This window comes from Pseudopodoces humilis, chromosome 8, assembly GCF_049639895.1.
Source record: "Pseudopodoces humilis isolate 2021_Gansu_Grassland_sample_001 chromosome 8, ASM4963989v1, whole genome shotgun sequence".
In the NCBI taxonomy this organism is placed as follows: Eukaryota; Metazoa; Chordata; class Aves; order Passeriformes; family Paridae; genus Pseudopodoces; species Pseudopodoces humilis.
The window spans coordinates 29,826,032-29,849,525 of NC_142207.1; the positions used below are offsets into that span (position 1 = coordinate 29,826,032).

The following is a 23,494-nucleotide window of genomic DNA, read 5'->3' on the forward strand; positions in this document are numbered from 1 at the left end:
AAATACTGTGTTTTTAAGATTTGCTGCCTACTACCCCCAAGTGAAGCTAATGGGATACATACAAATTATTTTGAAAAGCCTCTGAGCTCCTAAGGGGAAATATGCTCAACTTCAAAACCTACAATCATTAACAAATTCATACAGGAAGTAACAGTAATACACACTTGATGGTTCATACTACTTTCACAATGACCTTAATTCTCACTCACACAGATATACCGGATTGTATAAAATCATATCCAAAATTTCACTTAATATTTGAATTCAACCTCATACATGAGAAATAACCATGCCATTGGTTGCTTGCTTGCCATGCCCTCAACCAGACACCTCTGGAGTTCTATTTTTGCAGTGGAAGTAAAGCAGGAGGCAGCCAACATGATCAATCAAGAATAAACCTAATTGATCTCCACAGTCAGAATCCACACTTGAGACAGAGTCCTCAAAATCCCAGTACCTGCACAGCCGTGTGCTTTCTATGCATTGGCTCCTGTTTCATTCTAAGCACAAAGTATTTAAATACCTGGGAAAGTGTTCAAAGTTTAAGAGTGCTTCAACAGAGAGTGACAACTAAAATAAACCTTTCTGCATAAAATCATCTCTGTGTATTTTTCCACCCTGTATCAAATTACAGCATCCCCAAATTATGTTAAGAGAAGCCCTGTCTAAAATGTGAGGTGCTTTATTTCATCAACTATCTGAGATGACTCAGGATTACAAGTACTGAAATAAAATGGACATCCTGTTCCAGTTTCTGTAACTAAATTTTCTCCCTCCAATAGCATCAACAAGTGACTCAGTACAATGTCATAACAAACAGTACTTGTGCTGCAGCAATGTACTTGGCAAACAGCAACTCTCACAAATAAATCAGACACATTTTACTGTAGTCGCTAATCAAAAGATCTTCATTTTATCTTGGGGGGAAAAAAAAAATCATGTATAATAACCAGATGGCAAGTAAACAAATTATTTTCGTAATAGCGGGAAAACTATTTGCCTGCATTTGGATGAACCCATAAACAACAACCCATAAACAATGTCTAGGACTAAATTTGGCTCCAAATTGTGCCAGCAATTTTATAATGAGAATGTACTGCTCTTCAGTCTCACTGAGACCAGCAAAAGGGACATCCTTTTCTCTCACATTTTGGTTGGAGTATTCCAAGCACCAGTGCTAGCTAGGCCAGGGAGGAAATGGTTTATGGCACTGCAGGACCAGCCTCAGAATCACTTGTGCAGGGAATGAACATCATTTGGGGCTGCCTATGAGCTGCACCTGTGCGCTATTCTGGGGGGTCTCTGACGCACTAGAGAGACACAGTGTGTCTCTCCCACTTGCCCAGCTTCCAAGCAGTGACTTTATTGCCATGCCACTGCTATCAAAGCATCAATGTCTCTACACTAGTGCCTGCACTGCAAGTTTCTTACATTTGGGAATCCTGGTACAAGACTGAAAGCATCTTCTTAAACAGCATTCTTTACTCCTGAACAGTCAGCCAAGTTACCACACATTACATTTTGCATTATGTTTGGAAAAAAATACTAAGAAACAACGAAACAAACCACAACCTACATCACTAGACAAATCAGTTCTCGGTAAAAAGTTCTGTATGTAAGTATATGACATTTGGAGAATCCACTCATTCCCATCAAACAAAAATCTCATTAAAAATAAACTTCTCACCTGTAGCTAGCTCAGTAATTAGGTGCAGCTATAGTCATTAGTTATAATTCAGAGATTACATGGGATAATAGCATGCTCTAATAAGGAAAAACAACACTTGGCTTATGAACATGCGGGTTTGTGTCAATTTCCTTAAAGAGGAGCCTTCTTTATTAAAAACCATGGATACAAAGTAGCAGATTTAATTGTTTACTGTGAGAAGTGAATTCTAAAACAGTTCTCAGAAGCCCAGGAAACCAATCTTGCTGTTTCTTCCGAACATCAAGTAGTCATTCTGAAGCTTGCTTTATTTTTTTATTATTATTATTATTATTTTTTTGAGTAATGGGAGCCCCAGGAGATCTGTGCTGCCCCAGCCCAGCCTGGAGAGAGGCTGCAGCCCCTGGAGAGACACCAGGGCACCTGCTGAGGCAGAGCCTCAATAGCACACAGGTGAGACCCGGGCAGCCAGTGCTCTCTGGCAAATTGTGGGTTTCTTTTCTCATCAAAGGTGCTGCAGCCAAGCAGCAGGGCTACGACTGGGTGAAGGTTTCTTCTCTTGCTGCAGACTAGATGAATCAAAACCCATTAGCTAGTGTTTGCCTTCTCTGCAGCCCTTCATAACCTCCCATTGGCAGCCTTTAGCTGTCCCTTGCCTGTCAATTCATCTTCCTGATCTGCATGTTGGGGTTAGCCCAGTCACACACGCAAAATTCAAGCAATACACAAAATCTCCCGTTATTGAACACCCTGTTCCATCCTGACAAACAAAAGCAACATCAGTACTGCTTCCCCAAGTCACCTGCCAGTTTTTTGGTACTGCACAGCAGCCTTCCTCAAAAATTAAACAGGTAGGAGAGCATTGGATTTCATCACAGAACATAAAAGTGCTAGCAGTGAAAAGCAAGCACAGATTTTGGGGAGGGTGAAGCCACATTTGAAGTGAATGGAGCTGCCTTTATAACTTTATGTAATAACCTATCCTTATGTGGCAGTGAAAAGCATATTGCCCCCTAGATTCAAAACACTTTTTTGTATCTAAAATCACATTATTCAGACAGTCTCATGGAGAACTAGTTAAGTTTCAACCCAAGAAACAAAGTTGTAGTCTTCCAAATAGTTCTACAGTGACTTCATCTTTAACTTGCTGCCCAGCAGGTCAGAGAGATTTTGGTCACCCCTAATACACCTACTCATGTGGTGGAGATACGACCACATAAAATATTAAAACAAAGGCAGCAATTGCAGAATACCTTCCTTAAGTCACATGGAAGTTAGGTTTTTTTAGCTCAAAGGAAATATCTGTTCAAACCCTCACAAACTTTATGCTATGGAACTACACCAAACAATTTATTCTGCCACGATGCTACCAAAGTTAGGTGTTTTCTTAAGCAATTGTAGAAAGTCAAATGTGTAGGTAAAAAAACCAAACAGGTCTTTGTCTTGTAGAATTAACATTTTTCTGTTTGGAGAGAGAGAGAAATAATGTTTAAAACATAGATCTGTTATGAAAACAACACAGCTGTTGCTCATTCACTTACCCCACTTTTGCCGTCGTCTCCAACAGCTGCAAATCCAGACTGTCTTGGAACATTCAGATTTTGATTGTGACCCTTGACTGGGAACCCCCTTGAAGGGGGTACTGCTGCCAGTGCAGTTAGCAGCACACTGAGATGCCACTATATTGCCCAAAACTTCCACATCAAATGTACAGCCCAACTTTTTGACAGTTCAGATGATTCAAGCTACCCTAAAGTGGCATTTGAGGGCCTAAATGCTGCTGTCAGCCCAATGTGCTATTTCTGAGGTCTTACCCACCCCTGGGAGAACCCAGGAACAATTCCCTGCTCCACTGTCTGCTGGAGTCATGCTTTTAATGAGTCTCTGCAATAGCTCCTTCTGCTGAGTAGATAAAAAAGATCACTTGAGATTAATTACAGCAATAATTAACAGCTGACCTTCTGGCAGTTAAGCCACCTTGCCTTCCTAACAGCCCATCTCACAGGTGCAGGATGATGGTGTAGCTCTTCAACGTAAGTTACTCTTCACCTGTTTAGAGAGGTGCAATTTGCACATAAATCACAGCCTCGAAACAACCCAAATCACTCTCTTTTCCACTTTCAGGACTCAGTTCTTTTTCAGAAGTAGAAAAATATTTCTTACCACAGTCAAGGGAGAGCAGACTTTGTTTTCTCCAGTATAAATGACTTCTGTCCTTGCAAAGAAAGATATAAATCTAGATGCTAGCCACAACCACGAGAGGCGAAACTTACCCACTCTAGATTTAATTATTTTATAGCACGGATTAAAAAAAGATCCTGGAGTTGAAACAAGCCTGATATCGCCACTTCCCAGCAGAGATGCCTGGTGCCCTGGGCACAGTGAGGAGGAGGAAGAGCAGGTGACCTGACCTGCTGCCTCCTCTTCCCTGGCCACACACTACTTTCTCCATGGGGCCTCACATACCACATGAACATCTAAAAACCTTCTAAGTATCCAGGACCAGAGCACTACGTGGTTTTTGGGATTGCAAAGAGCCACCAGCACAAGCCTCCCTATCCATCACTTCCCTCAAAAATGGCTGCAGGAATAGGTATTTCCAAAGGCAGCCAGCCCGGTGAGGCAGACTCCAGCCTTTGGTATTCAGAACAGCTCAGCCTTGGTTTAAGCAGGTATTTTGTTGTTTGTTCAGCTCTTTTCCCCCATATCTTGGCACCTCATTGAAATGAGCTTTACTAGGCACTTACATAGCAGAGCTGTAAAGAAACCAGATGGTTAATTTAAAAGAGTGCAGTCCTTACAGCTTTCCCCTCTGGGAATTTCTTGAAGCACACACACAAAAAAATTTATATTGTAACACTTTTTCTACCACATCATGAGTTTTACTTCCAAATCTGTACTCTGAGGGAAAGAAAAGTTGCACTATCATTCTATCACTCCTTTTGCAGGGGCAAAAGGAGATGCTAAATTAAAACAAAAAAACCATGTAAGAGCAGGATTATGGTCTCACCTCCCATCCAAAGCCACAAAGAAATGACTGTCTCTGCCAAGAGTACATTTTGTCACTAAAATAGCTGCTACTGCAGGCCAGCATTACCCTAGATCAACCACATATCAATAGAGACATCTGACATTTGGCTGTACAGGCCTAGGCTGCAGCCCCCTGCAAGGGACAGCTTATGTCCCCTTTATGACAAGGGACAAGCTTGGAGAGGGCAGGGCAGGGAGCTGATATGGGAGAGAAGGAAGAGACAGACAGGCAAGGCCCTGAAAACTCTTGGAAGTGGCAGAGAAACAAACAGCTGAACTCCAGGAACCACAGGAGTTCAAACAAGCCGCAGAGCAAGGCTGGAGGCAAAGGAAGGCAAAAATAATCTATAAACCTATTTAAGCTGAAGACACAGCAGCAAGAATTTGAAGGAAGAAAGGGGAGTACTGCCCTGTGGGAAGGATGCATACAGTCATACAGCTACTTTAGCGTTGCCTTTTAGTAGGAGCAGATCTTCTTGTTTGTTGGACAGCAAATCCTTCCAAGGCCATGAAGCCAACCAAGAAATCCTTACGTAACCCTCACTCCCAGAAATTATCCATTAAAAAGCTACTCAGCAGTTCTCCCTGGCTGTTCTGCACCCCATTGCCCAGTGCAAGGCACGACGGTGACATTCCAAAGAAATCCAGCTCCACACAGGGCCAACCCACCAGATGCCAGAGACACAGAGCTACCCCAGCAAGTCTGCAGAGTATTTACAAAGCAGTCTTCTAAATTATACAAAGGGAATAATTTGCAACGTAGTGGTGTGTTTGCATTCTGAATATCTGATTTCCTGTTCAACAAATAACCTAAACACTCCCAACCAAATGAAATGTAGACAAGACTTAAAATGTTTGAAGAAAAGCACTCATCCAGAAAATTAAGGTCAACACAAAACAGATGGTGCCTCTGAAAAATGTGGCTTCAACATTTATCTTTATGTAAAATAAAAATCTTTTTAAAACCTCCGGCTGTTTGGTGACAGTCCTACTTGAAATATTGGACCTCGTACTCCATGGATAATAAAGAAGCACTAAAAAATGACTTCAAAATACTAAATCTAAATAAAGTTCTCTCAACTAGTGTGCAATAAGATTTTTGTGGGCACGTAAATACATATCAATAAAATATAGATTCAAGCGCTTCTGTAACTGCCATAAATATTGCAACTGCTCTCCCCATTTCCATAAATATGACCCACAGCTCCCAAGCGAGAAGGTTTTTCATTTGCAGCAGTCAGGGAAAAAAAAAAGGTCCTTTCTTCTTTATCAAAGTCTTTTGAAAGGCTGAATTTGAAGCCCAGCACATGGGGAGCTGTGAACAACTTGTTACAGTGATGCACAAAACGCCTTCTCCAGCCTCAGCAGATTCCATCAATGGGATTGCAGGAAGATCATGGTTATTCTTGAGGGCAGACAATGTCACACCCGGCTGGGGAGGGAAACAGGGGCTCTAATTGGGCAGGGCTGTAAATTACTTTGGTAATACAGAAAGGAGCTGGAAGAAGAAATAATGAGACAGACCTGTCAAACACCTGAGGAGTAATAACACGTTAGAGACAAACGAGAACAGGCCGAGCACTGGCACAAGCAGCAGTGCAAGTGCTCACAAGGCAAGGTAAGCAAGAGGCAGGGGAAGGCTCGGCAGGACACCAGGTGAGCACCTCCACTGAGAAGATTTTCTCAGGACAGGTAAAAGAGAAGGTAGTCAAAGAAACCACAGAGCTGCACAGCAGGCAGCTCTCAACTTTACAAGAAACAAATGGAAAAAAAACAACCAAAACCAAACCCAAAGCCCTCCTATCCTAAGTGAACCAAGTATTTTTGGAAGATGAGGCAACACCTGCGGTACCTAAAAATAATGTCCTGTGGAGACCTCCTCCTGTGCATGACCCTGCTGACAGCTGGGGCCCTCTGACGGGCTGTTCCTTCTGACCACAGGCTGCACACAGCACCTGAAGCTAACCCCTTAAGCTAGTTCCTCAGGGACCACCTGTGTGCCTGCACTGAAGAAGCCTCATCAGCTTTGGCCATCAAAGCAGCCACAGCCATGTAAGGAGCCATTTGCTCATACCAACCAAACTCAATCACAATTAGGCCGGTGACAACAGGCTGCTGAAGCAAATCCCCAAAACCACAAGGTAATTACAGATCTACTATCAGTTCTTGTTTCCCAGTCACCAGACATCCAACAGAACCATGATCAATGTGCCTCTTTTTTCCAGTGTGGCTTCCAGACATTTAAATCTACTAAAAAGACCCAGACTTTTGCAACTCATGCCTTCAGGTCCACCACTGATGAAGTTGCACAAAAAGCTTCTGCAAATCCACCTGGCTAAAAAAAACTACAGGAAGCTTATTGCAGCAATTTTCCTGAGCTGACCTATCCTTTTAACTGGCTTCATAATACTGACTTACTGATGTTTTGGGTCCCACTTCCTCTAGAAATTACCTCTGACTCCCCATACTACTGGGGAAAATAAGCTTAGCAAGAATATTTAGACTCACTGTCCCTAGCAGTGGGCCCTGCCATCAGTAAAGCACAGACAAAATTAAACCATACTGGGCATTCCAGGGAAACACTTGCAAGAAGAGCTTTTGCACAGAAGTTTCTTGTTCAAGGTCATCCCAACCCACATCACAGACAGTTCTGATAAGCACAACAGCTCACCAGAGACTTATAAATAGTAGAGTTTATTAAGTTCTCTTTCTCACCCTACCTAAGGCTTTTTTAAACTAAAATAGATATTTTATTCTAAAAGAAGGTTGTGTTGATTTTGTTGGTCCTATTGCATAGCCAAGTGCTGCTGCTGCTCACAGAAATGTCTATCTGCATCAGACCTCAACTCACTATTTCTAAAAATAAAGTAAGTAATATTAATTTGCTCCTCCAGCACCTGGTGTTTAAAGTTATTTCTTGGCAACTTCTGTTCTCGGCATTTAAACATTTTCCATATTCACCTTAAGTCTGGCAGCACTATCGGTTATCCTTCCTTCTCTGCCTCACTAATAATTTGGTTGATGGCATGGAGGTGGGTCTCTCATAATTAAAAAACCCATTTGCAAAGTTTGCATTAGGTGATCTGAAAAAATAGAGCACTCCTTTCAAAGGTTAAATACAAGTAGGCTGCAGAGCTCCATGAAAATATTGCATCATTTAAGGATAAAAATAGTTTTGCTTTATTCAAGCTAGGCTGGATAGGTAGATTTTTACTGCAATCAGCCCAAACCTCATCTCTTCAAGTTACATGCTCAAGTTGATTATAGAAAATTAAATTTAGTATTAATCAAGCTAGGAAGAAGGAAATTACAAAAATTAAGCCAATGCATAAATCATAGAAAAGAATGGTGGAGCCAGCTAGAGATCATTTAATGCATCTTCATGTTTGTCCTACACCAGAACCCACTCCCCCCCTCCCCAAGCCAGTCCTGAGTTATTTGTCCAACCCTTTCAGAAAAAACAGCAAACACAATATATTGTGTTTTATAAAAAGCCCAATTATCTAACTAGAAAGGATCCAGGCTTGGAAATACATATTTGTAAAAGTTTCCCGATTTAGAAAGAAAGAACTCTACATACTGGCTGTGCCTTTCAGCTTGTCCATAACATCCACGTGATAAATTATGAATTTAGCATCTGACAGATCTGCACTACCACTTTATCCCAGTTTTCAGATGAGAAATTACTACCTGCACAGGACATGATCCAAATTATCCTTGAAGTCAGTGGGACCTCCCAGTAAGCCCCATAGGACACAGGGTGGACAAGCATGGTTCCAAATTTTCCAAATAGCTGTCCAGTACTTTGCAAAGCCATTTTATCCTCTGGACATGAACCCAAAAAAAGCTTGGTAGAGGGCTATGCTGACACACTACAACCAACACACAACTATGATCCCATGAAGCCACAGTTGATGGTGTATAAGCCAATTTTCTCTTTTATATGTAAATTTATTAAACATGGAGCAGCCAGTCAGCCCTACAATCCACCCTACGTAGCTGAAACCATTCCATTTAAACTTGTATAAGGAAACATTTAGCTTTGAAGGTACATTTAGAGCACCAGAGTTTTCTTCTCTGAGCTACATCCTGATGTTTTATTTCTTCCCTAATCTTACTTCCTAGAACACGTACAAATCCAGACAGTCTTTATCAGCTGGAGGTGTGGGAGGGCAGTTTTAGATGAAGCTCTTACAACTGCATTGTTTTATGAGAAAAAAAGTATAAGCAACTTAGAGAAATTAAAAACCTAAGTGAAGTCCTTAGGAGTTCCCTTTAGTCACTTCCAAACTTTTTTCCTAATCCCTTTGAAGCCCAGTAGTTTAATCAACAGCTTGTTTAGCATTAATTTTCTCATCCCAGTTACCCCATACACACACACACAAATGTCCGTCACAAAATAAATTAAAAAGCAAAATGCCCATAAAGAGCCATAACAATTTCACATTCTCTGGAAGCAAGAATAAAGGACTCAGAAGAATGATGAAAGCTGAAGACAGAAAGAGCACCTCTAAATGAATTCCTGGGACGCCTGGGGCCCCTGTGCTCCTCAGCAGGGAGGGCCAGGCTGACCCTGCAGCACTGCACAGTCAGCAGAGCCCTCGGCTGGGGCACAGCCAACTCATTAACAGAGCTCATCAAGTCCGGGCTGGGCAGTCCCAGCCCTGCACATCCTCAGGAGCATGCACAGGTGCTGCACTGCAGGACAATTCCCCAAACTGACTGACTGCAGCTCCTGAGCCAGCTGCCAGCAAGGGCTGCAGAGACAGCAAAGCACCTCCGGAGATCCCGTGGGAAAGCACCGCTGCACACCACACACGCAGTGCAAATAACTGCTTGGCTCAGGGGTTAAGGACAAAGAGCATGTTTGACTGGGCAAATCTACAAGCATTTGAGAAACAAGGGAATAACCTGGCAGGTGAAAACATACAGGCCATGAAGGAGCCCAGGAGACTTCCTCAGAAACACTCCAAACCCCATTGCTTTTACTACTTCCTAGTCCTGTAGAAGCACTGCAGGAGCTTCTGAAGAAAGCCGCCTTAGAGCAGGGAAAAAATCCCTTGTTTTAGGAGCACATACATGAGCTGTAGAAGATGGCCATAGCAGCCAGGTCATTACAAAACACAAGGTTCAATGCCTGTGAAACACATAGGGGGTTTCAGGGAACAGCACCCATCTCCTGAGCGCTCCCCTGTCCAGAGAACATGGTGGACAGCCCTGGAACACTAAGGGGGTCTTCTGTGCAGACACAGCACTGAGGTAGAAAAGGTGTTTTGTACCAGCCCTCCCAGCTTTGCAAGTAACACTCACTGCAGACAGCCCTCCTGGGATTTGTGATGCTAAAGAGCAGCATTATTTGGAGAGCACAGGACTGCAACCTGCCAGTTTCAAGTTATTGGCCAAAGCTCATATAACAAGTTGTGAAGGCAGATTACATTTCAGGTCCTGCATTTTGGTCCAGAATTTATATTTGTTCTTACAGTACTTTCCCATTTTCACTGAGGACATGGGGTGTTCTGACTTTCCCCTGTATCCAAGTTAGGACAGTATTTCACAGTACAGGACTGCTTTGCCACTTTTAAATCAAGGTGACTCATGCAGAGGATGGACAGAAAAAGCAGATGGCAGCACTAACACAGCAGAACTCTTTCCACTGCCATTCTGCCATCAGTCCTTGTGCCGGGCCAGTAGGAGAGGGGGAAGCTGTTGTCAGGTGATGAGAACAGGGTATCTTGTGATTTAAGTGTATGGGGACTACTCAGCAGCACTTCAGCACCATGCAGCTTGTGTCTGGGTACATGAACACCTTCCAGTGTCTTTTCTCCTTTGGAAATCTGTATTATGAGGAATAAGACTACCCTAAGTGCAGCCTAACCACTAAGGAGGAAGGCATCTGTAAAGAGACTTCCCTGATCCAACCACTGAGCACTGATGAACTGCCTTAGCATGTCACAGGAATTCACTGCCTGTTTGCACAGAGAGATGTGTGTCTGTGTCTATGAACCGAGGTGGTATGATCCCAACAGCTCTAAGGAAGGCTCCCAGATTCCTCTGCAAGCTGAGAGCTCACTATCTTGATATTGATAGCTCTGAGGGAAACAACTTTTCAGTGGAAGATCAGAGGACCTTGAAAAATTATATTGAAGTCCAAGTCCATCTCAGGGCACAAGATTTCCCCTGCAAAGAAGTAAAAACTTATTAGTAAACTGCAATAGTTTCATGTAAGAAACAGGAAAGCAGGAATGCTACTAACCTTGAGAACATGAAGACCTGTCTCTTCCTTTTTTTCTCCCAACTGCACATCAACCATCCACTTGACTGCAGGGTTTTAATCTTATGCCACTTAGCATTAATCATATCACTTTTTACTTGGAATATGTGAACAAGTATTCTCTGTTTATTAGCTTAATAAAGGCTCAGATGCAGAGCTACAATCAGGCACCTCAGCACACATTAACACAGGGTTGCCCTTGATTTTAACTTCTTTGTGCCACATAGAAGATCCCCAGGACTTGAGATCCACACTAGAGGTAACTCCAATGAGTACCATGCCATCACCTGCACTGTTCACTTTACAGCTACTACTGACTGTGCAGCATGGCTCTCACACCATACTTACATCTTATGTACCTCTGGAACACAGCACAGGTACTTCCTGCCTTTAGAAGTCCTCTTGGCTTCCTTCTCACAAGCACATCAAATGTCTTAAAGCAACACTGCAGAAGACGCTGTCCATTCATCTAGACTATACATCACATCTATTTAAACAAGCAAGCAATTTGAAGTCCCTGAGTTACGTCACCCCTTTACACCATTTCCCCAGGAATTACTGCTTTCTGCTTCACCAGTGAGCAGTATTCTTCCACAGCAGCACCCAGAGGGGATCTCCTGAGGCATGCCACCCTCTTGTGTCCAAAATAAGTTTCACTAGTTCCACCTGGAAGTACCAGGAAAGCACTTCACCAGAGTAGAAACAAACAGCCCTCAGGTGTCAGGGCACACAGGTCTCTCTCAACCTCCCTTCAGCGCTTTGTTGTTGCTGATGCTTCCATTTCAAACGAAGGTCCGTATTTCACACCAAGCAGGGAACTTGCACCAATTAGAAGCAATTTTCAGCATATCATGATAGAGTACCAAAAGCAAGAAGTATCAAATGTAAACAACTTGTAAACATTAGTAACACATCAGTAGATTCAAAGAACATGAATGACCACAGAGACAACTCAGAATTCAGAAACAACCTTTTGTCATGAAGTCTTTATGGCTTGACAGAAAGAAAGTTAGATTTGTTTTTGATGTGGTTAGTGCAATTTTTTTTTATTTGAGAGGTCAGTTAAGAAGAGTTAAACAGATGAATCCAGTATGACACCTCAGTTTTCGAGTTGTTTTTGAACCTGATCTGAAATATGGCACTGGACTCTGTTCTAGAGTCAAGGCATTTGTGATCTCAGAAATAAAACCAGCTATTTACCCCCCAGGATATGGAGGGGGCTCTTCATGGGATAATTCCTATTTCATATAAAACAGAGGAAGGAAAGCTTAACAGCATCAGAAGTGCTGCTGTGTGCTTGGCCAGTACCTCTGCAATCCACATATACAGCTTCATCTAATACATAATTTATTCAGAAAAGTGAATGAAGGAAGGGGGAGTAGGCAGACTCATTGAAGAGATGGGTAATGCAGCATTTGAGAACAGTCCGCTCCTGGAAATTCAGGCTCCTGCAAAGTAACCTTGGGCTTTTACGCACAGGAAGGCTACAAAAAGCATATTACCCAACACTGTCTGAATTTAGATCCTCCTGGTTCTGCTATCTCATGCAAAGCAAGAACAAATATCCAAGCTTCTATCCAAAGCAAAAATCAGTGTCACTTTCCTTGACAGTGATAATGGTGCTTAGAGAGAATTTTTCAAGTAGTGCACACCTTTCTGGAATCAGAATCAAGCTTCAGAACACTCACCATAGCTTTGATCGGAGCTATCCACTCTCTGATTCCAGAGACACCACTAAGTCTGGCACCACCATTTCCTTCCACTTATTGCTTTCACAAGCCACGCTCATTCCCAGGACACCTAGCTCACCAGAGCATTTTTGCTCTTCCCCTTCATTTCTCTTCCAACTGGAAGAGCTCCCATTATCCCTAACGGAAGTCAACGCATGCGTGCACAGGACAGAGTAGACCTATTAAGGCTACATGGTTGACCAACAGAAATACATGTATGTAACTGAAATTTTCTTCTGGTTAGCAAAGGGCACAGAGTTTTCATTGAGACACTTCCACCTGTGACCCTTACTTCCTTGTATCCACCTTCTCCCCCTACCCCCTTTACATATGGGGAAGACTCACTGTGCTTCCCTGATGCAAAACAAGAAATAGATCACATCAAGTTTGCTCCATACACCAAAAGGTGAAAAAAAAAACAAAACCAAAGGACAAACTGGTTCACAGTTAACTATAAATAAAAGTGCAGTAAGTGTTCAAGTAGAGTGTAGAGTTTAAGCAAGCTGTACAACCACATTTGGCATAGTCATCTTTTAAAGGCCCTGCGTGGGTCCCTCCCGTTACTGACAGCAGGGGGAAGAGGCTGAACACTATTAGCTGGTGCTGGATTTACAGGTCCTCGTCCATTGCCTCTCCCACTACCTGCATAAATGTGGCCGTGGTTATACGTGAATGGAAATCCACTTGCTTCAGGTCCAGTTTGTAAACCATTTCCTAAGAAGACAAAAAATGTTATCACAAGTTCCATGGGTTGAAATCATTAATTCTTTACGTAAATTAACCAACAAGGAATACATGGAGTTTGCAGTAACCACCAAACCCTGAAGACCAGAAGGAAAAGCCTCTCTGGCACTGCAAGACCCCAAATCACAGCTGATCTTTCCCCTCCCAAACTCCCTTCCCTCCATCCCTAACTCCTCCCCTTTCTCAGCTAAAGCAAGAAAGGTCACAATAACAGCTTTATAACACCAACTACTGAGTATGGGCATTGTGTAGGCAGGCCAGAATTAAGGTTCCCTCTCAGCTTATACCTGCTCAAGGCCTCGAAGCATTTTTGTATTTAAGATTCTATGTTTAAATACAGCACAAAATTAACTGGATAATTAAAATACTGGAATTCAGATTACCACTACTTCTGTTTTCAGGAGCAAATCAGGCAGGAAAGTCATGGTGTCTAGCAAGACTGATGTAATTTTTAAAGCCAATGTCTCAGGAAGTTTAAAAAAGAATTTCAAGTGCTGCAAAAACTTTTCAAAAGCATCACAATTTAAGATTAGTCAAGACTCCTTATGTGATATAGGCACCCCAAATATTCTAATCTCCTCCTCTTCTACAGAAGAAACCCTGAAAACAGTTTCAGGAAATGTTCATGATTACATTCATGAGGTTCAGGCCCCAGTCTGAATGACTTTTTAGAGCCTAGTGCACTTTATCACAAGAATGGAGAACCCTTGAAATAAATTTCTATTCCCATTAAGTGTTTCTCATTTCTTCACTTCTACAAACTGAAAAAAAACTTACCCAGTGGCCCAAAAGTACAAGTACCCATACCACTTGGTGCAGAAATATTATTCTGTTCACCCTGTGTATTTAGAGAAAGGTTAAAAAAAAAAAAGGAAAAAAAAGACATGGATCAGAGAAAGAACATTCACACTTTTACAGAAAGGGGCTGATTTTTTTCCCCCATCTATGTTCTAACAGTGGGTTCACATGGAATTTATCTGCTACTTCAATTATTGGTTCATTTTTAGCTATATATCACTAAGTCCATTTTTCCAGAAGAGTCACATCTGATCACAGCCTAGTGTGAAATAGTCAGAACACAGAGCACTTTAGGCCAGAAGCCTCACACAAGTTTAACATACCAATTTGTTCTGCCCGATGTGTTCCGAGTTGGGTTCGCTGTAGTTTGGCACTTCAGAGTAAACCATGCAGAACCTGGGAAGAAATTAGGATTATTAGAAAGTTCTAAAGCCATTTTAACAGAGTTCTCAACTCCACAATTCACAGAGCATGTTCTAGACACATCCCATCACCTAGAAGTAATTAATCCAGACCCCAGTGTACAGAAAATATCCATAGGTACTAAAAGGCTCTTTGATCCCTTTATAGGCTTGTGGTGAGGCTGCCACATCTTCCTGGTGAGAGCATTTCAATTAAGCAGACTCAAGTATTCATTTACTCAAGGAGGTAAACTAGCCTAAATAAAACCAAAGGTGATGAAAGGGCTCCCTCTGTCTCTCTTCCAGCTGGGACAATCTCATCCAGCACCCACCCAAAAGGTCACTGAGTCACCCAGCCTGCTCCCAGACAGGGATTGCATTACACCTCTAGAGAAAACTCACTCCCACCCACATGCTCCCATACTGTGCAGTGCCCCATTAACAGCACAGAGGAGCCCAAAACAGGCAATGAAATTCAAAGCATCCTTTTCCACTAAGGGGACTATGGCAGAATAGGCCCATCAACTCACTACATGGAAATTACAGCAGAGAGGAAAGATTTGGATCATTACACTGCTTGGAATGGTAAAACACAAGTGGAGCTCTCACCTGCTGCTGGGAGGCACAACCCAGTGAAGGGCTCTCATCACTCCAGCCTGCTGGAGACTTAGTCAGCTGGGTGACACTTCTGAGCTAATGGATTTTGTACAAGACAATCTGTACATTCTTTTCATGTAAATCCATCCGAACACCGGGTATTTAGGAACCATACAGGAAGATATGTGGCAACCCCAGAGCCCCACTTCCCTGATGACTGCAAGGTTTCCCACACCGCTTTGTGCAATAGTGGAAAAATACTCTTCTGGTTAGAAAATGTTGCTGTTGTTTCTATTGGTCTAATTATGTTACTCATGTTTGTTCTCAGGCAGGAGCTGTTGCCCCAGTCTGCGGGCAGTTTAAAGCAGGTTTAATGAGGTTTGCTTCTGCTTGGGTATGATTCACTGGAGTTACCTTGCTCTTCCTTCTCTGCATTGCCTGTCCTTCAAGGATGACACACATACAAAAGGCTTCCACCAAAACGAAGTGGTTAATCAAGATAAGGCCTAGGTAAGCAATGCAGATTAAGGTCCCTTGTCATTTATACATTTTCTCCTCCTATACCTGTGCCAGTGATGGAGGCCGATTTTCTTCAAATGACCTACAGCCCAGAAAGGGTCAGAGCTCATTACATCCATGACCAACTGAGAACACGCTTTTTGCTGCCCTAAATTCCATTTCCTAAGAGCTACCAGGTCTCATACTTACCATGACACTCTGCTGAGAAGTATGAAGACACAATACTTACTCCCCAATTTTATGCAGCTCCCCTCCTCGTCCCGTGTAAAGTGTCAGGCATCCTTTCCACAGAGACGCGTACCTGGCCAAAGGAAGGAGAAGTGAAGCAGCTTCTTAGTGAATGAGCTGACAGAGAAAGCAGAAGCATGCTATCTTTCAGGAAGTTAACAAGTCTTACACACCAGCATGGACTAAAAAAATTCCCAGGGACTTCAGTGTCACCAACACCAATGGTTTATAGATCCCCATGTACCACTTCTAGCAAAAGGTACCGGAAGCTCCGCAGACTCCTTTGACAATTCCAGGAAAGCAGCCAATTATTTTGAGATTGGATGCTCTTTTGTTGACTGGAACAACCCTTATGACTTATCCTGCAGAGAAAAGGCATTTTGCCAAAAGCAGTATCTGTGTTTTATTTGGTGACAACTCTCAGTTCTGCTTTCAGCAGGAGCCAGGAAGAATCACCTTTGCATGCTGGAGAACAGCTACTGCTACTGAACATGCATGATCAAAAGTGCTTACATTATTAATACAGGTCCTCGCCAGATTGGATTTTTTAAAGGACTAAGTTTGGCCATCAAATTCTAAGTGATGTATAGAAGCACACTGAAATATTTTTTTTTGATTGCAGGAACATTCCCTTACAAATACAGTGTGAGTGCACTCTATTCTTTATGGTGGCACTTGACTTCAAGCACTGAAATTTGAGCCATACAAAATTTTGTGTAACTGTTCCCTTCAGTGAAGGGCATCACATATGTGTAGAGAATGAGGAAAATGCAGACCAGAAACACAGCACAGTGCAAGGGAGTTAAAAAGAATATGTGTATTTTCTAGCACAGAAACAGAGAGCCTCAGCAACTGCACTCAGAGTCACCACTCGGGACAAGTCACCACGTCCTGACGTTCCAGGTGTATCTCTGGAACAGAGATAACAAACCTTCCTCTTGCCCTTTGCCTTATCTGCTGAGACTGGGAGACATCCGGCCAAATGCAGGGCCCTGAAGAGGCACCAGGGAGGAGTCAGGTTGTCAGGAGAGGACAGCACTGCCAGCAATAACCTTCTCTACACATCAGCACCAGCAGGAAAGCACAGGCACTGTAACTGCATGTGCTAGCTTGGGAGCTTTCCATCCAGAACAAGGATTAGTGTTCTTCATGTCATAGATTCACTTTAAAGATTGCCTCACTGCTTAACCTTTAATAAACAGCTAATCAGGCAGTCTTGTGGCAGAAAACAAAGGAGAAGAGCTACCAAACAATAAATATAAGTCAAACATACATTTACTGGGAAAAGAATCCCAGCAAATCACGGTATTAACATCCTCCAGTACTAAGTTATTCCACATAAGCATTTGTTTTTATCTCAAAAAGAGCTGGCCATAAAGCACTAAACTCCAGCACTAATTTCAAATTTAGAAATATTAAGTGCAACAGCTTCCTGTAAATGGGTTCGCCACCCAGTGACAAAAGTAAGCAAAACAGTGTCTGCTTTTGCAGAGGAATGAATCTGCAGGTTGAAATTCAGCAAGGGGGAAAAAAAGGCATGTTTACCCATGGTGCCTGTGGTAAGCTTTTCTGCTTGTATCAGAGGGCATTCTGCACTATGAAGTCAGCTTACCCTACAGAGCTGAAATTTACCTGCCTTGCAATGGCAACATCACACACTCAACTCTATTTAAATATAAAATCGTGTTTGGAGAACTCTATATGCCAGCACGAGACCAATTTTCTGAATATGAGAGACAAACCAGGATGGATTTAGCTTTTGCCATTTCACTCCCTCCACAGTCCTAAGGGAGCATCCAATTCAAGTAAATGAAGGCATGACTTTGCCACCCACCAGAAACAGTGATGTCAGCTCATAAATTTAATACATACAAGCCAAGCTCAGTTTTTTACATTCAAGGATGCCATGACTCTCCCATTTGTTGCACAGAAATACCAGAGCAGTTACAGTAAGCCAGTCACAGAAAGGAGTGCAGTAATGCTGCTGAACAGTATCGCTCTCAATTTATTTCAATGTCATCTACACACACAGGGCTTTGTGCTGGCCCAGAGCTCTGGTTTAGTTCTGCCCATCCCTGTGCTCCACGTGCTCTCCACGCAAGCAGCCTTCCCCAGAACCACCTCTGCTGAGGAGTCAGCCCATTTTGTGTAAAAGGACATTTGCATAGGAGGAAGCAGCTGTAGTTCTGGTGGCAAGGGTCATGCAATTTCAGTCCAGAACTGAGAATTACACTCAAATGAACTTAAGAACAGCTCAGTTAGCAGCCCGAGTCACCTTTCACCTATTTTTTCATAAAAACAAATTAAAAGGACCTTACACACACTGCAAATTCTGGACTGCCATAGGCCAAAGGATCACCGTAATGGATTTCTAAAAGTGTAACCTAACTGGCATGAAGAATTCAAATGAAGCTTACTATGACTTTGCTAGTGACAATTTAAGTGACACTTAAAAGGATTTTCAGATTGACTCTAACATTCTTTCTCACAGTAAGTTTGGGGGCTGGGTTTGTTTCTTTTTTTAATTAAACTACCTCTGAGGAATTATTCGCACCTAACCAAATTAACACATTCTACAGTGTAGCCCTAGAATGAATTTTTACAGTGAAACTTAGAAGGTTTTCATCTGCCTGTCATTTTTGTTATATCATTCCCATGAAAAGCAACTTTTCTGCGTGACATGTAACCATCCCCTTCTTTCATTAAGGGGCTGACTGCCAGAGTAAAGAACTAGCTGTGAAAATAAGAACATGCTTTGGACTTCCCCTGCTTGATTTACAGACCAGGACTGACTGTTGCTTTCCCCCCTACCCCAGAAGTATTTCCCTAGGGAGCTTTTTAAAGCCAACCCAAATCTCTTCACTACCACCTCCTTATTACAAACCCAAGCCCCTCCTAGCCTGTACACTCACGCTAGGCATGTTCTGGCCTGGGAAAGGTGGGTTTAATTTGGCAAGTGACCTTAGGGCACTGGCTCGGTAACACGGAGCGGGTCGGAGGCGGCGGCCGTGTCCCCCGTGGCCCTGGAGGGGCCCCGCGGGTGACAAAGGGCTGCGCGGCCCGGCGGGCGCGGGGCGGCCCCGTACGCACCCTTTGGTCAGGCGGATGATGTCCCCCGGCTGGATGAGGCCGCCGATCTCGTCCCACACGCAGATGGTGATGCTGCCCGTCTTGTCCGCCACCTTGCAGGACCTCACCTCGTGCCCGTCCTTCGTCTTGGTGACTCGCCCTGCGGGGAGAAGCGCGGCTCAGGGGGGGCACGGCGCCGCCGGCCCCCCCGCCCGCCGTGACACGCGTGGGCGGCCCGGGGGTGGGGCGTGCCGGGCGCCACTTACCGATCTCCAGCACAATAAAGATGACATTTAAGTTTTTCAGTCCGGGTTTTATGTCTTTTATAAGGAAATACGTGTCGCTCGCCGCGCTCATGCTGCGGCCGGCGCGGGGGTGAGGGCTAGCGGGGCGGGCCGAGCCCGCATCCCGCGGGGGAGCAGGAGCAGCGCGGGGCCGGGCAGGGGGGCACCGGCGACCCTCACAGTGGACGGGGACACGAGCACCGAGGGGCTGTGCGGTGACTGTGAGGCACGCCCGACCCCCACCGCTCCCTCTCCACACCGACACCACCAGCACACCGCCCACCCCGCCTCCCTCTCCCGCCGGCACTGAGGAGCACACGTGCGCCGCGCTCCGTTTTATACCGGCCGGGCGCCACCAACCCGAGCCCCGGGAGGGGGCGTTTGGGGCGAATGGAACCGTCCGGGGCACGCGGAGCGCCGGGACTGGGTAACGGGCGGGCGCGAGCCGGCGCCGCGCCCTGATTGGTCAACGCTGCCGCCGCCATCTTCTCCTTCTCGGGGCGCTGCCGCTGCTGAGTACGGGCTGCTGTGTCTGGTGTTCTCTGTCAGCTCGGCCTGCCTCCCCTCGCCCTTTCTGCCTCCCTTCACCCTTTCTGCCTCCCCTCGCCCACCGACTGACTCCCCTCCGGGCAACAGCCCCGTGGCGCCCCGAGAGCGGCTGGTGCGGCATAGCGGACTAAGGGAGCGGTTCGCCGCCCTTCCGCGCCATTTTAAGCTCCGGCTCTGACGCTCAGAGGAGCGTTGGCACAGGTTTCCCAGAGGGCGATTTCCCGGCAGTTCCGCCCTCCTTCACTGGGAAAAAAGAAATAAAGATTTGTGAGTTAGGTGGGGTTTTTTTTCGGGAGAGATTTGATGTTGGTCTCCACCAAGGAGAAAAGGCTGTTTTCGGGGCCACGGACGCCTCAGGGCTTGGCAGGGCTACCCCACATTCTGCTCCTGGGACAGAATGCTCATGGCATGTAGGGAAAGCCGGGGGTTGTGCAGTAACCTGCTTTGAGCCTTCCTGTGCTTAAAAGGTGAGCCTAAATCCTGATGAGCACTAAAAAGGTTCTCAAAGCATCTGAATTCTGCCAACAGCTTCTTGAGATGCATTACTTCCTTGAGCTTGGCTACAGGCAGGGTATAAAGTACAAGAGAAGGGGCAGTTTTCACCGAGCAGAAAGCCACCGAGGTGGTGGAGAAATCCCCACAAGCGTTGTGACATCCTTGGCTGGCTGGTCCCGAGGAAATAGCTGCATGCCATGGAACAGCCCAAAGACTTGCAGGTGGTCCTGTAATTGAGCTCTCCCCCTTAGGAAGGGCAGCAGAGCGGTGTACGTGCATGCTGCTCCTTGTCAGAGCTAAACCCAGCTAGCTGGGCTTTCCCTTTCTGTTTGTGTGAGCAGAAATCCATAGATGACAGCAGTTGTGAAGTGCCCGGCTGCACATTCTGCCTCGCAGGATCTCTGGCCCAAGGAATTTTGAGCAATATTTGTGTGTAGGCAGCAGAGCAGCCTTGCTGGGTGCCACTCGGGGCTCAGAATGAAAGACACTGCCTGCAGGAATCTGAGAGTTTGCTTAAAGCCCCCCAAGAGCTTAATCCACTTCTGTCCTGAATCCTTCAGTGAGTGCAGATGAAGGAATTGATAGACTCCTCAAGGGCCTGTCTCTTGGTGGAATCTATAATACAGTAGCACTAACACTTTCAATCATCAATTGTATTTCAGTACATGAATGGCTTTAATTTAGTCACTTGGGAAGGATTTCAAACCAAACTCCAGGAATGGCAGTTTCTTTGGCAAAAGCTGGACAAAAATACTTCTACTTTTATTTAGAACTGGCAATAGTTTTTTTCATACATAGGTGGTTTTTCTTCATTTCTTCCTTTTGTCTGCCACATCTATTTAGAGACCTTGCAAAGAATGAATTTGTATCCTGTGTTTTCAGCCCCAAGTACAATAGATTTGAGGAGAACCCTTCAATTTTTCAAGGAAAAAAAACCCAACAAAATAACCAGTTAAGAAAGTTTCTTCACATTATGACAAGCGTTGAGCAGAAAGGAAGTCATAAGTGCGGTTAGCTGAACAGCAGAAAACACTGAGATGCTTCACCAAGAGCACTTGTGTGGTGTGTCACTGCTGAGATGGTTTCAGGTGAACATCTGTCCAGGAAGGCAAGTGCTGGTGCTCCAGAGCAGCTGGAGAGGTGCAGGGGACACCAGATGTGGGTTCCAAGCCACCTTGCAGCCAGTACACCTGGAAATGCTGCACCAGGCCTGCAGCAGGGAGCACAGAGACCAGCAGTGAGCATGGAGGGAGGTGGATTTATTTTATAGCAAGGTTTCTTTTGAAGCTGGTAGGAAGAGGTTTGAACTAGAAATGACAATGCAGAGGGAGAGGCCCAAGCAATCTAGGCAAGTTCAAGAGCACACTGACAACTCCCTGGCGTGTCTGATAAAGGAACTAATAAGCAAGGGTGCTCTGCTGGACCTCAGAATCAAGGAAGCACTGCTTGGAAACGTGGAGGTGGGTCAATATTCAGTGCAGTGCCTGTGAGACAGTGGAGTTCATCATCCTGAGAGGGGACAGTAGCACAAAAGGCAAGACCACTGTGATTTTGAAGAGCAGACTGGCCTCTTCAGGGATCTGCTTGTGAGATGGTCCTGGAGATCACAGCATCCAGAAAAGCTGCCTGGCTTTCAAACATCACCTGCAAGTGCTGCAAAGGTCCATCCCAAGCACAGAGAACAAGAGGGAGGCAGACTGTTCTCTGTAGTGCTCATTGACAGGTTAAGAGACACAAGCTGAAACACCAGATTCCACCTGAACACAATTTTTTTTATTATTTTTTTATTTTTTTCTGTGAGAGTGCTCAAAAATAAGTCAGTTGTGCAGAAAGGTGGTGGAATCTCACTCCATGGAGATACCCAAAACCCAACTGGACACAGTCCTGGGCAACCTGCACTAGCTTACCAGCCAATTTCATTGATTTTGTGATTCTGTGAAATATTTCCTGTTTTCTCAAATGCAAAAAGAGACTGCAGAAAGCTTGATGCGTGGGCTAGAAAGGCAAGGTCAAACTCCTTCTATAAGGGACTGGGACTGTGCTGGAAAGACAGAGCTGGTCATCTGCTCCCATACAAGATCCTTCCAGATTCATTAAATACATTGTTTACAGTGTCTGTTTCACCACTGATGAACAATTTTGCTCTGTTTGTTTCTCAAAGAGACACTTAAAATCTTGCTCATATTTTTTTAATCATTCCAATTGCCAGCCTCTGAGAGTGCCCTTGGTATTATCCAGCAATGACTGAATGATTCCTGTTTGTTGTGAAGGTGACCTGCAAAGCAAAGCAGTTTTCCCCATCCTGCTTCTTTGTAATGTGTAAAGAGACCAGAATTATTATTAATTTATTTTATTTTTCTAGCACTTTTTTTTCCAGTTTCATTTTTGACCTCAGAACCACAATGTTATCTAGTCACAGCTGTGGGTGATGGAAGCACCAGCTCTCTGACCTTGCTGGGGCTGTGGCCTTGCATAAACAGGAATGCAAGGACTTTGATGCAGGTGTGTCTTCCTCCTCAAGAGCTTCCAGCAAATACTCTGGAACAATGGATAGGCCTGGAAGAGGAGCCAGGGTGCCATGACAGCAATATACACTGTAAAGAGAAGAGATACATCATCAATATCTGGGGTTCCTAGACTTAAAAGTTGGTGAGCACTGACTGTGTGAATGATTCACACTGAGAGCACCAAAGCTTTGCTCCTGCCATTCACAGGAGTAACAGGGAGCACATCCAATAAAGTGTGACTGCAGCCAGAGCAGAAGCCCTTCCATCTCTGAGGGAGATGAGTGTCTCTGAGCCTCTCAGCGTCTTACCACACAAACCAAATTTAGTCTGCAGTGAATGTCTACAGCAGGGGTTCCACTGATGAAGTTTAAATCATTTCCAAGCTCATTTGCTTGCTGCAGAACATTTTTCTTCTGTGTGAAAGATGCAAGTGTTTCTAGGCTGAGATCCACTGGGAGGTTTCAGTCCAAAGCAAAATCAGGGTTGAGTTGCTGAAAGAGTTCTCAGCAGTTGAAGCCTGGCACAAGTCCCGTGCATCCCAACAGGGCTGGGATTTCACCCTCTGGCTGCAATGGAGTTATGCCAGCAGAGACACTGCTCCAAACT

At 44.5% G+C, this 23,494-nt stretch overlaps 1 protein-coding gene across 1 annotated transcript; it reads right to left on the reverse strand.

Moving 5' to 3' along the window:
* Window positions 1-11,071: 11,071 nt before the first annotated feature.
* On the reverse strand, window positions 11,072-19,631 carry NABP1 (nucleic acid binding protein 1). Its single transcript, XM_014259086.2, has 6 exons — window positions 19,320-19,631; window positions 19,075-19,213; window positions 15,986-16,057; window positions 14,563-14,635; window positions 14,219-14,279; window positions 11,072-13,411 (listed from the first exon to the last, which is right to left on the reverse strand). Exons 1-6 carry the CDS (start codon window positions 19,408-19,410, stop codon window positions 13,224-13,226), a joined length of 624 nt encoding a protein of 207 aa, XP_014114561.1. The 5' UTR covers window positions 19,411-19,631; the 3' UTR covers window positions 11,072-13,223.
* Window positions 19,632-23,494: the final 3,863 nt, after the last annotated feature.